Raw genomic sequence first — 16,561 nt, 5'->3', positions numbered from 1 at the left:
CACTTGGTACCTACCATGTCCAAGAATTTCACAAAACACATCAAAACACATTCTTGGACATACCATGTCCAAGAATTTCACAAAACACAAGCAGAATCGCAAAAAAACGTGCTACTCGGAACATTATACCTCTGGAACCGCCTTCTACCGCACGAATCCCAGCGGCTGATAAGGTCCCACAGAGTTGGCCTTCTCCGGGTCCCGTCGACCAAACAATGTCGTTTGGTGGGCCCCAGGGGAAGAGCCTTCTCTGTGGCGGCCCCGGCCCTCTGGAATCAGCTCCCCCCAGAGATTAGAACGGCCCCCACCCTCCTTGTCTTTCGCAAATTACTCAAGACCCACCTTTGTCGCCAGGCATGGGGGAGTTAGGATATTCCTTCCCCTAGGCCATGACAAGTTATGTATGGTATGTTTGTGTGTATGTTTGGTTTTTTATAATAAAGGTTTTTAGTTGTTTTATTAAATTGGATTGTTACATGTTGTTTTTTATCATTGTTGTTAGCCGACCCGAGTCTGAGGGGCGGCATACAAATCCAATAAATAATAATAATAAAAATAATTATATAATACTGCTCAGAAACACGAAGGGAACATTCAAATAACACATCCTAGATCTTGAATGAATGAAATATTCCCATTGAATATTTCATATGCACAACTATTCATTTGCGCAACAGCATGTGAAATTGACTGTCAATCAGTGTTGCTTCCTAAGTGGGCAATTTGATTTCATAGAAGTTTGATTTACTTGAAATTATATTCTGTTTTTAAGTGTTCCCTTTATTTTTTTTTGAGCAGTGTATTTTAAGAAGATACTTGATTGATACCTCGGAGGCTGGCAGAAACCCATAACAGCTATTAGCATCAGTCAAGTGGTATTTGTGATGCGTTTTAGAAAGTTGACTGAGTTTCATGTTTTTTGAATAAAAGAACAACAGAGTTGGAAGGGACCTTGGAGGTCTTCTAGTCTAACCCGTGCCTAGGCAGAAAACCCTACAGTACTTCAGACAGATGGTTATCTAACATCTTCTTAAAAACGTACAGTGTTGGAGCATTCACAACTTCTGGAGGCAAGATGTTCCACTGGTTAATTGTTCTTTCAGGAAATTTCTCCTTAGTTCTAAATCACTTTTCTCCTTGTTTAGTTTCCACCCATTGCTTCTTGTTCTACCCTCAGGTGCTTTGGAGAATAGGTGGACTCCTTCTTCTTTGTGGCAACCCCTGAGATACTGGAAGACTGCTTTCTCTCTGGTCCTTCTTTTCATTAAACTAGCCATGTCCAGTTCTTGCAACCATTCTTCATATGTTTTAGCCCCTAGTCCCCTACTCATCTTTGCCGCTCTTCTCTGCACTTTTGATGATGATGATGATAGATTATAATAACAGTAATAATAATAATGGCATTTTATAAGCACAAAATCCACTAACTAACATGATATAAAACTGGATAAGCACCATAGCGTTATTGGTGTCAGTTGTCTGGTCTAAACCTTTTAATCACCAATTTGCTCTTACATCTATTGAAGTAGCAGTGTAGACAAGCGAGGTGAGAGAGGCTTTTGTTTTTATTAGCATTATAATTATAATTCTCATATGGGAAAACCATTTTCGAATCTCTGGATCAGGGCTGCAACATGAATTCTCCCCTCGGTCTGCTATGATTTCATCCTGTTGTTCTTTGTCCCCTGTGCTGACCGTGAGTACTGTTGAGTTTATTAGTGCAATTTCAGATTTCATCAGACCTTTGAACTCCAAACATGCTTCCTGTCCTCAAGGCATAATTAGGCATCTTAATTACTCTAGTTCTGTTCAACAGGAATAATATTGTGAACAGCATTTATTTGCAAAGCAAAATTGTTTATTCTACGTTTGTTCCCGTTGCTTGTTTCAGGCCCAAATATTATTATTATTATTATTATTATTATTATTATTATTATTATTATTATTATTAATTAGATTTGTATGCTGCCCCTCTACGCAGACTCGGGGCGGCTCACAGCAGTAATAAAACAATAAACAGTAACATATCTAATATTATAAGGCTAAAATAACATATCTAATATTATAAGGCTAAAAGCCCATTATTTAAAAAGCACACACAAACATACCACACATAAAACTACATAGGCAAGGGGAGATATCTCAGTCCCCCCATGCCTGATGGCAGAGGTGGTTTTTAAGGTGCTTACGAAAGGCAAGGGTGGGGGCAATCCTAATCTCCGGGGGGAGCTGGTTCCAGAGGATCGGGGCCGCCACAGAGAAGGCTCTTCTCCTGGGTCCCGCCAGCCGACATTGTTTAGTCGACGGGACCTGGAGAAGGCCAACTCTGTGGGATCTAACCAGCCATTGGGATTCATGCGGTAGAAGGCTGTCTCAAAGATATTCTGGTCCAGTGCCATGAATAACGTTCGGCTGTGAGAGTTGGACCCTAAGGAGTGCTGAAGAATTAATGTTGTTGGGGTTGTGATGTTGTAGAAGACACTTGAGAGTCCCTTGGACTGCAAGGAGATCAGATCAGTCATTTTCCTTCTTGCAGCTGGAAAACTGACCTCTGTTACTGCAGTCATCTGATGATGCTCTCCAAAATAGGAGAGGCTGCACTCTGCCTTCTTTCCTTGCTAGTCAAATAATGCTGACATCCAAGGTGACTTTGGAGGAAAACGTGGATCAGCCATTTCAGCACCAGTGTTCTCCCCTGGGAAGAGTAGCAAGCACAAGGCATCTGTGGAGGGTGAAGCCTCTTAGTAACTCCTTCGCATGATCAGAGCTCCCAATGTAACAAGCAGCAAAGATGAAGAAGCTGCCAATGTCAACGTCTACAGAAACACATCTATTCTATGGCCTCCAACCTCCAAGATTGAGATTGAGATCGAAATCAGCTTCCTCAAAATTTCCACCCAGTAATTAATTAATTAATTAATTTGTTTGTTTGTTTGTTTCGACTTCTATGCCACCCAATCTCGAAGGAGTGTAATGGGCTGCTGCCCCCAAGGGGAAGGGGGGGGACGCAGTGGGGGTAGTAAGTTATATGTATTATTTATTGAATATTTAATAGGTTTTTTTATTGTCCTTCCTTCTCTATCACCTTAGTATGATCCTTTAATACTTTTAAAATAGGAAATAATTAAATAATATGTTTTTACCCATAAACGCTTTAATCATTTTAATCAGTTCCATTTTTGCTGCCCCACTGCGTTCCCCCCCTCAGGTAGCAGCCCACTCCTGGTGCAATAAATCCAATGGACTTTTAGGAGTTGTACCACGATTGGCTCAGTAAATACATGGCTCCAATAGAACGGCCTGTCTTTAGCTCAGGGTTGAACTGTAGGGTTATTTCCGCTGTCTGGGATTGGTACTCTTCTTGCAGATGTTTCATTACCCAACTCAGTCTCCTCCTCAGTGCTAGAAGGCAGTGGGGTTTGCTCACTGTTTATCAATAAGCTCTTCAATTGCCTCATCTTGAATTAGGTGCTTCAGCTCCCTCTTTTATTTATTGCCAAGACAGATCTGATCATTGTGAGAGTAATGTTATTTTAAACAGACTCAGTCCAGTTTGATGCTTTCCTGACTCAGTCCAGTTTTAATGCTTTCCTGACTCAGTCCAGTTTTAATACTTTCCTGACTCAGTCCAGTTTTAATGCTTTCCTGACTCAGTCCAGTTTTAATGCTTTCCTGACTCAGTCCAGTTTTAATGCTTTCCTGACTCAGTCCAGTTTTAATGCTTTCCTGATTCAGTCCAGTTTGATGCTTTTCTGACTCAGTCCAGTTTTAATGTTTTCCTGACTCAGGCCAGTTTTAATGCTTTCCTGATTCAGTCCAGTTTGATGCTTTCCTGACTCAGTCCAGTTTTAATGCTTTCCTGACTCAGTCCAGTTTTATTGCTTTCCTGACTCAGTCCAGTTTTAATGCTTTCCTGACTCAGTCCAGTTTGATGCTTTCCTGACTCGGTCCAGTTTTAATGCTTTCCTGACTCAGTCCAGTCTTAATGCTTTCCTGACTCAGTCCAGTTTGATGCTTTCCTGACTCAGTCCAGTTTTAATGCTTTCCTGACTCAGTCCAGTTTGATGCTTTCCTGACTCAGTCCAGTTTTAATGCTTTCCTGACTCGGTCCAGTTTTAATGCTTTCCTGACTCAGTCCAGTTTGATGCTTTCCTGCATGTAGCCGACATTTCGTCAACGTAATCTTTATTTCAGACTGGTGCTTCATGTCTTTGGGGTTCGAATATATAAGCAATTTCAGAAAACCACCCAGATTCTTATTATACTTGTTGTGATTGAGTGCCTTAAAAATATAGCCAAGGGGAGAGGGAAGTATATTAAAAAATTGGGTGACCATGTTGGTTGTCCACATCGGTGATGGTTGCTGGCAAGGGTTGGCTTGGGGACAGAGACAATCCCCATCTTTGAGAATGGGAATCCCAACATGTTTAACAGCAGCCATAGACTCCATGGATCAAATAGGTCTCCTTTCAGAATGAGACAACTCGCTGTGGCCAACTTGCCACAGCCAAGTCACTGCAGGCAATTCACCACGGCCAACTCGCCGGGGGATGGTTTAACGTAATTCTTTATTTTAAAAATTATTTTATTTTATTGCCATTTACATTTCATTTTTCACCCTCTGTTTGCATCGTTTCTTTAATGATTCTATTCTATTCCACCATTTCTTCGACGTAGGGTAACTCTCGCCTTGCAGTGATCTGTCCCACGGCAACTTGGCTACCATGAGTTAGGCACTGGGAGTTGGCCACCATGATGAGTTGGCTGCCGCAAGTTGGCCGCCACGAGTTGTTATAGACCAGTGATGGTGAACCTATGTCATGGGTGCCATAGCTGGCACACAGAGCCATATATGCTGGCACGTGAGCTGTTGCCCTAGCTCTGCTCCAACGTGCATGTGTGTGCCGGCCAGCTGATTTTTGGCTCAAACAGAGGCTCAGGGGGGGGGGGCATTTTTGGCTTCCAGAGAGCTTCCAGGAGGATGGGGCAGGGCGTTTTTAATCTTGCCCAGCTCCAAGGAAGCCTTTGGATCCTGGAGAGGGTGAAACACGAGCATGCTGGGCCTATCAGAAGTTGGGAAACAGGCCATTATCCGATCTCTGGAGGGCCCCTGGGGGTGGGGGAGGCTATTTCCGCCCTCTCCAGGCATTGAATTATGGGTGTGGGCGCTCGTGCGTGTGCAATAGCATGCACGCACACTCTCTCGGCACCCGAGGGACAAAAGGTCCGCCATCCCTGTCGTAGACCCATCTCTCTTAACCAATTGTAGAATTCTAAATGACCCAGAGGATCTGTTAGGTGGTACAAGCTAGGTGGTAAACATGTGCGTGTTTAGCTTTGTGATGATGAGATGATGGGATGAATTTCATATTGGAGGTGTTCCTAATAACAAGACGTCTACGACATAAGAGGGACATCAATCAGTCAGGCGAACCGGACACTATGACAGGACAGGCCACTTGGTATATGTATGTCTATGTGTGGGAAGCCCATTGCCCGGAGAAGCTTAGCTTCGGGATATGGTCTCAGAGCCAGGGACCATAATGCAAAACAATGTACATTGTTAGGGATTTCGATTTTTTATTCTGGATCTACACTTTCCCTTCTGATTCTTAGGTGCATATGTGACGGCTGCCACCTTGACAGACCCCAGAGATTGAAACGGGGACCTCCAGAGCTGAAAGCGTGAGTCTCTACAGCTAAAGAGCCAGGCTCTGAAAAACAGGCTGTGAAAGACTCTTCATGTCTTTTTCGTGGAGTAGCCGCAGAAAGGGAGAGTTCGTATGGAGAGGGGGGTCCCTTTCCTCTAGCCAGGGTTTCCCGAGATCTTTCCTTGGTATCGAGCCAATCAGGAATACACATGTTCTTTAGCCCTAGAAATTGCTTTTCTCATGTTCCAAAGTAGCTAAATCAGATTGTTGGTTTTCTGCCAGAGACAGAATAGCAACCACATACCCGATCTCCAAACCAAGGAGCATCATATTTAACACTGATCGAGTTTTTTCTAATATCTGAAGCACCAAAAATAGAGAGAGAAAGATTATAAGGATTTATATGAGGGTTGCCCAGAAAGTAATGCACCACACTTTTTTCTTCAACAATTATTTATTGATCGCAATGAAACTTACACACAAGAAAGAACAATGTTTCTTCTACACTCCCTATTTTTCCACATAATCTCCCTCCCATTCTATGGCTTTCCTCCAGCAAGACACAAGGGCATGTATGCCCTGTCGGTACCACTCCTTGTTCTGGTCACGAAGCCATTTCTGCACTGTGTGAATCGCCTCTTCATCATCCTCAAAATGTCTTCTGCAACTAACCGTACTTCTGTCGACTGCAGATTCTCCATAAACTGTACACAAACGTTTGTGAATGTTCCCAACAGTTTCTTTCTCCGCAGTGAGAAATTCAATGGTGACACGCTACTTGTAACGTACATCACTTACAGATGCCATTTCGAAATATTGCTGCAGCTACGCTATCCGTCTGAAGAAACACAAAATTTACACATGCACGCCTGACAATTCAACTAATGTACAGTGGTACCTCATGATACGAACTTAATTGGTTCCAGGAGGAGGTTCGTAAGGTGAAAAGTTCATAAGACGAAACAATGTTTCCCATAGGAATCAATGTAAAAGCAAATAATGCGTGCAAATCCTTCAGGAAAATCCCAAACTTTAGAAGGGAGGCGAACAGAGGGCAGGGAGGAGCAGCTAAAGGGGGCGGGTGGAAGAAGCAAGGCTAGGCTAAAGGGTGAGTGGGAAGGAAGAAAGGCAAGGGGGGCGCCCCTCCCTTTTCTTTCTTCAAAAGACACCGTTTCAGTGCCTTTGCAAGCATGCAAAATCTTTACTCCTCCAAGCTGCCCCTCCCTTTTCTTTCTTAAAAAGACACCCTTTCAGTTCCTTTGCAAGCACCTTGTTCTCCTACTTTTTTAAATGCAAACTCTTTCCCCCTCCAAGCCGCCCCTCCCTTTTCTTTCTTCAAAAGACACCCTTTCAGTGCCTCTGCAAGCACGTTGTTCTCTGCAAAATCTTTCCTCCTCCAAGCCGTCCCTCCCTTTTCTTTCTTCAAAAAAGGGGAAAAAAGAAACCCCTTCATCCCAGCAGCAGCGGCTTGGGTTCGTAAGGTGAAAATAGTTCAGAAGAAGAGGCAAAAAAATCTTAAACACCGGGTTCGTATCTCGAAAAGTTCGTTAGAAGAGGCGTTCGTAAGATGAGGTACCACTGTATACCTAAAATTTTGCATTCGGACCGTTACTGTAGGCTGAGAAAAAAAATGTGGTGCATTGCTTTCTGGGCGACCCTCATAGAAGTCCAAGGCATCCATTGGGGACGACAAGGACTGTAGTTGAGGACCCAGGTGTGATATTATCATCACGACAACCCTACAACCTCATACAGGTGTTAGACCATTATGATGCAACTATGTTGTCATTGACTGAGTTCATTATTGTGCTTGCGTCCTCATTATTACATCATCATGGTTTGATTCAGACCCTGCTGACACTTCCTGGAAGAGGCTTGTCTTAATTATTAATTTTTTAATGCAATGGAGATAAAATTTATTAGATGCTTGCAGGATCCAATCTGGGACCGGAGGTTTAGATTGGGGACGTTTGGCAAATCGTTCATTTACTTCTTCTCATCATTTATGGTGGGAAAATATTGTGGACAACCCCACAAAATGAAAATGAAAACACAATTTTGAGAGTGAAGTCAGTCCAGCTTTAGGTGTCTACATTCTGGAGTTTCCTAACACGTTTTAGGAAAGTATAATAGCCAAACTGTCTCTTTTGAATCTGAGAGCAAACTATCATCATCTAGCAAAGTGTTTCCCAACCTTGGTAACTTGAAGATATTTGGACTTCAACTCCCAGAATTCCCCAGCCAGCAAATGCTGGCTGGGGAATTCTGGGAGTTGAAGTCCAAATATCTTCAAGTTGCCAAGGTTGGGAAACACTGATCTAGCACATGCATTTTTAAACTTTGGCAGGCCGAGGGCACTGTTAGGATTTTTTTTTTAAAAAATTACTTTGTTTTCTTCAATTTCAGACAAGGTCAAATGTTCCGGTGGTAGAAAATTAGTTGCCTTTTGACCGAAGTTTTTTTTCCTCCCCCTTATTTTTTTTTTATCAAAACCCATCAGGTTCTGAAAAGATCATAGAGAAATGAGATTTGAACGGCAGATGAAAGTGTACGGCGTTCATATTTCCACATGTCAATACTTAACAATGAAAATTTACATTGTTCTAAGATCTAATTCTACCTCTCATATTTGAAATGAATAATTTCTTATGTACAGACGGCCTGGGAGAGGGCTTCACTTTCTGGTATTTCCTCTCTCCTTCCCATTCTCCTTTTTAAAAAATCTTTCAATAACCAAGTCCATTAAGAGTGCTATTTATTTTGGTGCAGGAGCATGTTAGTTTATTTTAGCTATCTAGCCAACATCTGAAATCATATTTAGCAGACCTTCCCCTGGCCCCGGGCATCTAAACTTGCTATGAATTATTTTCGAGGAAGTCTTTATATTTTCTAACGAAGGGTTTTTTTTTCCTTTACACCTACGGCATCCATTACTCTTTAAGCATGGAATACACCCATGCTAAAGGGTTAGCCCCAACACAAATATTCTTAACAATGAATCACCGTTAAGAAGATATTTCCGACCCATTTCGTTTTTCCCCCTACATGAGTTCTTCCTTTTTCTGTTCCTTTACATCGTTCATTTTCACCCAGTAAGAATTGTTGACCTTCTCCAATGTTGGTCATTTGGATTCACACACTTAGCAAAGAATGGAAGCTGTTTAATCCTCGTGAACACAACAATTCCAGTCCTTGCAGGTCTTTTGAATATGAGCACAAAAATTTCCTTTACACCCAATGTGCTAGTGAAAGGGGTCACTTTTAATTCTCCAGCATCAGTGGTCATAGCAACAACATCTAGTAAATAATTCAGCCAAAAAGAAGCTGGAGCTCCAACCTTTCTTCTTCTTTTTTTAAGTGCTATATTTACGTCCAACCTGAGATGCTATTTAAAAGTCTATAAATATTGGCGTTCTCAAAATTTTGCAGTTGTATGTCAATCACTTGCTGTCATTTTAGAAGAAGTGATAGGTGTGTTTGTCACTCCTACAGATTAAACACAGAGGAAAGATGACAGAAGAGAGAGTAATCCCTTTCGACGCACGTTATTGTGGGCATGAATTAGGCAAGTGTGGATAGTCCTTGACTTACAACGGTTGGGTCAGTAACCATTTGAAGTTACAACAGCGTTGAAAAATGACTCGTGACCATTTTTCCACACCCCAGTCACGAACATTGGGGCCTCCCCAAAGTCACTTGATCAAAATTCACACACTTGGCAACTGACTCATATTTATGATGGGGTCATGGTATCCCGGGATCACGTGATCCCATTTTGCGACATTCCGACAAGCCAAGTTCAATGGGGAAACCAGATTTACTTAATGGCCGTGTTCCTAGTTTAACAGCTGCAGTGATTCACTTGGCAACGGTGAAAAGGGAAGTCGTAAAAATAAGACAAAACTCATCTCACTTAGCAACAGAAATTTTGGGCTCAACTGTGGTCGTAAGTCGAGGACTACCTGTAGCAGGCAAAGTACGTGCATGAGGAAAATCGCCCAAGGGCAGGAAGATTACGATAGTGGATTGGAAAGATCATAGCTAGAGGTTGTAAGGTGAATTCATCACGATTTCTGCCGTATTCAGTCCTGGGATAGGTGAGACCTTGGAGATGTTGATGGACCGCTCATCTTCAGTGCTACCAGTGCGCCTTCTGAGACTGTTGCGGGTGCGTGCACTTCCAGTGGGCACACATGCACCCATTGGCACAAGATTCAGCTTCTGCGCATGCACAGCAAAATCTCACATGAGGACGTGTGCACGAGTGAGATTTTGGCAATTTTTGCCGCACGCACCCGCCGACACGAGATTTGGCTTCCGCGCATGCTCAGCAAGCCAAATCTCACAAGAGGACGTGTGCGCAAGTGAGATTTTGGCAATTTTTGCCGATATTTTTCCTTCCGACATTGCGCAGAAGCAAAAAACCCACAGAAAATTGCCAAAATCTCACAAGCGCGAGCGTTCTCACATAAGATTTCACTCGCTGCGTATGCGCAGAAGCTAAATCTTGCATGGGGGCACGCATCTGCGCACGCGTTCCGGAATTTCCTACCGGGACGGAGCACCTGACCCCACTGGCTGCTACCCATCACTGAGGGAGATGCACAATTTCTACCTTAGTCTGTTAACCTCAACTCCTCTAGAAAAAGGGAGTCGTAATAAATCCGATCAGTGAATATAATTTATAGCAGAGGTCTTCAAACTTGGCAACTTTTAAAACTTGTGGACCTCGACACCCAGAATTCTGAAAGTTGAAATCCACAAGCCTTAAAGTGGCCAAGTTTGGGGACCCCTGATTTATAGGAATAAATGATCTCTGACAGAAAATACATACAGTACTTTTTACCTCAGGGTTTTAATAAATACAGTCATTCACTTTTATACGGGCTTTTTCAAACATTCCAACCCTATTATTTGCATTGTTTTATCTCATGTATTTACCTGTATGACATTTTGTTTTGTTTTTACAAATAACCAAGGCAACAAACACACCCACAATGTTTCTTCGCCTTCCTATTTTCCTCACAACAACCAATTTTGTGATCTAAGTTGGTCTGAGGGAGAAAGAGACTGATATAATGTTGCCCACTCAGCTTTCATGCCTGAGGTAGCACTAGGACTTAAACAACAATTCATTTAGCAACCACTGCACTGAAAAATGTGATTCTATACCTGTTTTTGTAGCATCCCCATCGGGGCACAATCAAAATCCAGATGCTTGGCAATTGGTTCATACTTACGACCATTGTAGCATCCCAGATGGGGGCGGAGAGTCACATGATCCCCTTTTGGGACGTTCCGAGGAGGAAAAGTCAATGGGGAAGCCAGATCCACTTAACAACCGGGTTATGAACTTATCAGCTGTAGCGATTTACTCAGCAACCAAGGCTAGAAAGGTCATAAAATGGTACAAAGCTCCACTTAGCAAACGTTGTCCCCCTCAGCAACAGGCCAAGTGGTCATAAGCATGAATTTCAATGTGGAGGAAAGCAAAGTTTTACATTAAGGCAGGAAAAATCAAAGCTAATTCAATCCTGGGTTTATTTATTTAATTTTATTTATTTATTTATTGGATTTGTATGCTGCCCCTCTCCGGAGACTCGGGGCGGCTAACAGCAATAATAAGACAGCCTATAATAATAATCCAATACTAAAAACAATAAAAACCAAACAGACATACCATGCATAAAATTGTAAAGGCCTAGGGGGAAAGTGTATCTCAATTCCCCCATGCCTGGCGGCAGAGGTGGGTTTTAAGCAGGTTACGAAAGGCGAGGAGGGTGGGGGCAATTCTAATCTCTGGGGGGAGTTGGTTCCAGAGGGCCGGGGCCGCCACAGAGAAGGCTCTTCCCCTGTGTCCCACCAAGCGGCATTGCTTAGTCGACGGGACCCGGAGAAGACCCACTCTGTGGGACCTAACTGGTCGCTGGGATTCGTGCAGCAGAAGGCGGTCCCGGAGATAATCTGGTCCGGTGCCATGAAGGGCTTTATAGGTCATAACCAACACAGAGTTGTATAAACAGAGGCATAGAATCCAGATCGTGTGAAGTACAGTGATACCTTGTCTTACAAACTTAATTGGTTCCGGGCCGAGGTTCTTAAGGTGAAAAGTTTGTAAGACGAAACAATGTTTCCCATACGAATCAATGGAAAAGCGATTAATGCGTGCAAGGCCAAAATTCACCCCTTTTGCCAGCCGAAGCGCCCATTTTTGCGCTGCTGGGATTCCCCTGAGGTTCCCCTCCATAGGAAACCCCACCTCCGGACTTCTGGGTTTTTGCGATGCTGCAGGGGAATCCCAGCGGGGGAATCCCAGCATCACAAAAACAAGTGCTTCGCTGGCAACGGAAGTCCGGAGGTGGGGTTTCCCATGGAGGGGAGCCTCAGGGGAATCCCAGCAACGCAAAAATGGGTGCTTCGCTGGCAACGGGAGTCTGGAGGCGGGGCATCCCAGCGGCGGCAGTGGGTTTGTAAGGTGAAAATAGTTTGTAAGATGAGGTAAAAAAATCTTAAACCCCGGGTTTGTATCTCGAAAAGTTTGTATGATGAGACGTTTGTAAGATGAGGTATCACTGTATTAGTAACAGTAGTGGGTTCCTACCGGTACGGCCGACGCCATCGTACTGGTAGCGAAAATGGAACTGCGCGCGCACCTCCCGCGTGTGTCCAAGTGAGATTTTTCTTCTGCCCAGGAAGCAAAACCTTGTGAGCAGGTGTGCACGCGCATGAGATTTCGGCAGTTTTTTGCTTCTGCGCGTGCACGGAAGCAGGAAAAAAAATCACCGAAATCTCTCTCTCACGGGCGCATTCCCAGAAGGCGCAGAAGCAAAGTCTCTTTCGTACATGCACTGGTGCACACCAGAGATGCAGAACTATGCACGCGGTAGCAACGGGAGCAGCAATCCCCGTCTCACTAGTACCGCTCTATAAAACCCTAGTTAGACCACAGCTGGAATACTGCAACCAATTTTGGTCACCCTACTACCAAAAAGATGTTGAGATTTTGGAAAAAGTTCATTGAAGAGCAACTAAGATGTTCAAAGGAGACCGAAACATGTGAAGAACGGCTGCCGGATTTTGGTCTGTCTAGGCCAGCGGTAGACAAAGCTGGCTCTTCTATGACATGTGGACTTCAACTCCCAGAATTCCTGAGGCAATCATGCTAGCTCAGGAATTCTGGGAGTTGAAGTCCACAAGTCATAGAAGAGCCAACTTTGCCTATCCTTGGGCTAGGAGAAGACTTATGGGTGACATGATAGCAGTATTCCAGTATTTGAGGGGCTGCCACAAAGAACAGGGGTCAAATTATTTTCCAAAGAACCAGAAGGCAGGACAAGAAGCAATGGATGAAAACCCATCAAGGAGAAACCTGGACTTAAGGAGAAACTTCCTAACAAGGAGGGAACATTGATCAGTAGAACAGCTTCAGGCCACTCCATCACTGAATGTTTTCAAGAATACAGTCACTTATCTGAAATAGTATAGATCAGGGGCAGGCAACGTTGGCTCTTCTATGACTTGTGGACTTCAACCCCCTGAATTCCTGAACCAATCATGTTAGCTCAGGAATTCTGGGCGTTGAAGTCCACACGTCATAGAAGAACCAGCTTTGGATTCACTTAGCATCCAAGGCTAGAAAGGTCATAAAACGGTACAAAGCTCCACTTAGCAAATGATGTCCCCCCTCTGCTGTTCTCCTGCTTGACTAGGGGGCTGGACTAGAAGACCTCCAAGGTCCCTCCCAGCTCATTCATTCTAATTTTCAGTGTTGGGTGAGCCTGTAACCGACCTCAGTCTTGTTATTTCAAGGATAAAATGAGGACTTTGTAGACCAGTGATTCTCAACCTTTCTAATGCCGCCACCCCTTAATACAGTTCCTCATGTTGTGGTGACCCCCAACCATAAGTGTAGCGCCAATTCTCCCAACAGAGCTCTAAGCTGATTGGCAGGAAGGTCAGAGGGACACCCCCACTGTAAACACCCGATTGGTCGGATTGTAAAAATACGTTCCAAGGCACCAAAATAGACGCTTTAGTTCCTAACACCATTTTCCGATGGTCTTAAGCAACCCCTGTGAAACGGTCGTTCGACCCCCAAAGGGGTCCTGACCCCCAGGTTGAGAACCCTGGTGTAAACCAAAGCTGAGCCTTAGCTACTATTCCCCCCAGTAGTTTTCATGCAGTTCAACAAATAGCATTTTTGGCTTGTTCAGGATTGGTACGGAAAGCCCAATTTTAAATGGCTCCGTAATTTCCGTTCGATCGAAAGATTCTTTTGAACCAGGGTAGAAAACGTTGGCTTGAAGGGACACAAAAGCTTTCGGCAAAGCCCAGGTAGTCAGAGATTTCAGCAAGAAACATCAGCATCCCTCGACAAACAACATTTCAGAGTTCCAATGGCCGTCCGGAAAAAGTGACTTGATAAAATTCACACTTAACGACCGTTGCAAACACCCCATCCAAATCCAAGTGCTTGTATAGTCCTCGGAGAGGGGCGGCATACAAATCTAGTAAATAAAATAAATAAATATAAATACCTGGCAGTGGGGTTCCCAGCTGACTTCTCTGACAACTGACAACTCAAATGGGGAAAGATGGGATTTGCTCAATGACCATACAATCCCCCTAACAACTGCAGCAAGCAAAGGACGTCAATTGGGGGCCCTCTCACTTAACAGCTGCCTCGCTTAGCAACAGGAATGTTGGGCTCGGTGGTGTCCATAAGTTGAGGACTGCCTGTAGACCACGCCAAGCCAAAATCCCCAGGTATTCATTCACAGTATTCGGTCAGGTATTCACATCCAAAAATCAAGCTTTGCCAGCGGCTATTTTTTATTTATTTATTTTATTTATTCTTTTGTCCAATATACAAATGCATAGGAAGAAAAATAGACATGTGATAATATAAAAGAGGGTGAAAGTGAACTTAGAGGAGAGGATATATGAAAGGAAGAGAATATATATGATAGGTGAAAGAAAGGAAAGATAATTGGACAGGGGACGAAAGGCACTCCAGTGAACTTATTTGACAGTAAGGCGTTTGCACAACCAACATTTGCACCTCACCTGGCTCCATCCCCATTTGTATTTATTTTGTCCTCATTGCCATACACATTTTGTGCCCCCTCTTCAATTCTATGTGTTTCTTCTCTTCCCGGCTCCCTAAAATAGTCCATTTTCTCTGCAGTCCAATGAACTCCATCAAGGTTATCTATGTCAGGAAGATTCGCCAATCAGGGAGGATATTGGTTGACGTGAGAAGCTCCTTGGTGCTCTCTTGTTTTCTTCCAGATGTTTCATAACCTCATAACTAACACTGGCACTGACAGTGTTACCGAGCAGGGTGGTGAGATGCCTGCAAGAGAACAAGCCAGCTCAAAGAGCATCAAGGACCCCCTGCAGACCCACCAACTTAGCTAGAGGAGAAACTCGTTCGGAAACGAAACGGTGTCTCCTCCCACTAGCCCTGGTAGTCATTGATACAAAAGTTTGCATAAAGTGTGACTTTTATCTACCATGTGTGTCTCTTCCCCTCCCCTCTTTTCCCCCCTTTCTCTCTTTCAAATTTCACTCTAGTGATGGATCATTTCCTTATGACTCCGTTCCTTGGCAACAAAACAGTAACCAGCCACCAGGTTCCCTATCGGTGGTCACGACAGTATGGGGTGTGACTAACACATCGCAGAGCCAGGTAAGCAACCTTCTGGGGATCTTCTCTAATTCAGTGTGAGAATCATTCGGCGTAATGGCTCTTTGGCAGTTTATAGTGCAGTGTTGTCACCATCAATGGTATCTCTCTTGGTCCAATAGAGCTGAGCAACTTGTAAAGAAGTTAAAGAAGAGAATCTTAATCATACTCATGGAGAGTTGTCCCAAAATGGTTTTTGAAGAAGAAGGGGGGGAGAAGGAGGAGAAGGAGGGGAAGGGGAAGGGGAGGAAGGAGGAGGAGGAGGAGGAGGAGGAAGAAGAAGAAGAAGAAGAAGAAGAAGAAGAAGAAGAAGAAGAAGAAGAAGAAGAAGAAGAAGAAGAAGTAGTAGTAGTATTCACTGTGTTGGCTCTTCAGGTTGGTCCAATAGAGCTGAGCAACTTGTAAAGAAGTTAAAGAAGAGAATCTTAATCATACTCATGGAGAGTTGTCCCAAAATGGTTTTTGAAGAAGAAGGGGGGGAGAAGGAGGAGAAGGGGAAGGGGAGGAAGGAGGAGGAGGAGGAAGAAGAAGAAGGAGAAGAAGAAGAAGAAGGAAGAAGAAGAAGAAAAAGAAGAAGAAAGAAGAAGAAGAAGAAGAAGAAGAAGAAGAAGAAGTAGTAGTAGTAGTAGTAGTAGTAGTAGTAGTAGTAGTAGTAGTATTCACTGTGTTGGCTCTTCGGGTTGGTCCAATAGAGTTGAACAAGTTGTAAAGCAGTTAATCAAGGAGTCCATGGAGAGTCTTAATCATACAGGTCTTGGTTGTCCCAGAAGTGCTTTTTTTTTCCAAAGGGCAATTGGACTTTCTTGGATTTCTCCTTGCTTCTCTTCCTAGAAGGGTCTTCAGTTGGTGATAAATTTCCTGGACGAGAAGACAAATGTTTTCAAGAAAAAAGAAAAACTAAGAAAGTCTGGTTGCCTTTTGAGAAGCATCTTTGGGACAATCCAATCAAAGGCATTTATCTCCACCAAAACCATCACTTTGGTGATCCACCCTTCCATGATTTTCTCTTCTAAAATAAGAATGGACAAATTCTTAAAATCGCCACTGTTGCTTGTATGGACGTTACCTTAAGGCAGTGCTTCTCAAATAGTGGGCTTGATCCCCACTGGGGCGTCACGGAGTGAGGCCAGGGGAGAGTGTGTAACCCCCGGGGAACATGCTTTTTTTGCTGCAGAGAGTAGGGTTTTTCCCCACCAAACAATAGCACACAGCACAGAGCAGG

General features: G+C 43.7%; 1 protein-coding gene across 9 annotated transcripts in view; it reads left to right on the top strand.

Moving 5' to 3' along the window:
• ZMIZ1 (zinc finger MIZ-type containing 1) overlaps positions 1-16,561 on the top strand; it is a 479,806-nt gene that overhangs the window by 409,479 nt on the left and 53,766 nt on the right. For 7 of the 9 annotated variants that reach the window (XM_070751999.1, XM_070752001.1, XM_070752004.1 and 4 more), the window contains 2 exons: positions 5,617-5,685; positions 15,228-15,342. In XM_070751999.1, the coding sequence (XP_070608100.1) occupies positions 5,617-5,685; positions 15,228-15,342 (184 nt within the window). The remainder of the gene's footprint in view (positions 1-5,616; positions 5,686-15,227; positions 15,343-16,561) is intronic. The other 2 variants (XM_070752003.1, XM_070752002.1) reach the window with 1 other exon arrangement.

The sequence above is a fragment of the Erythrolamprus reginae genome, chromosome 5 (genome assembly GCF_031021105.1).
Source record: "Erythrolamprus reginae isolate rEryReg1 chromosome 5, rEryReg1.hap1, whole genome shotgun sequence".
Classification (NCBI taxonomy): domain Eukaryota; kingdom Metazoa; phylum Chordata; class Lepidosauria; order Squamata; family Dipsadidae; genus Erythrolamprus; species Erythrolamprus reginae.
The sequence above is the reverse complement of the archived record's forward strand: the minus strand, read 5'-3'. Positions and strand labels throughout refer to the sequence as shown.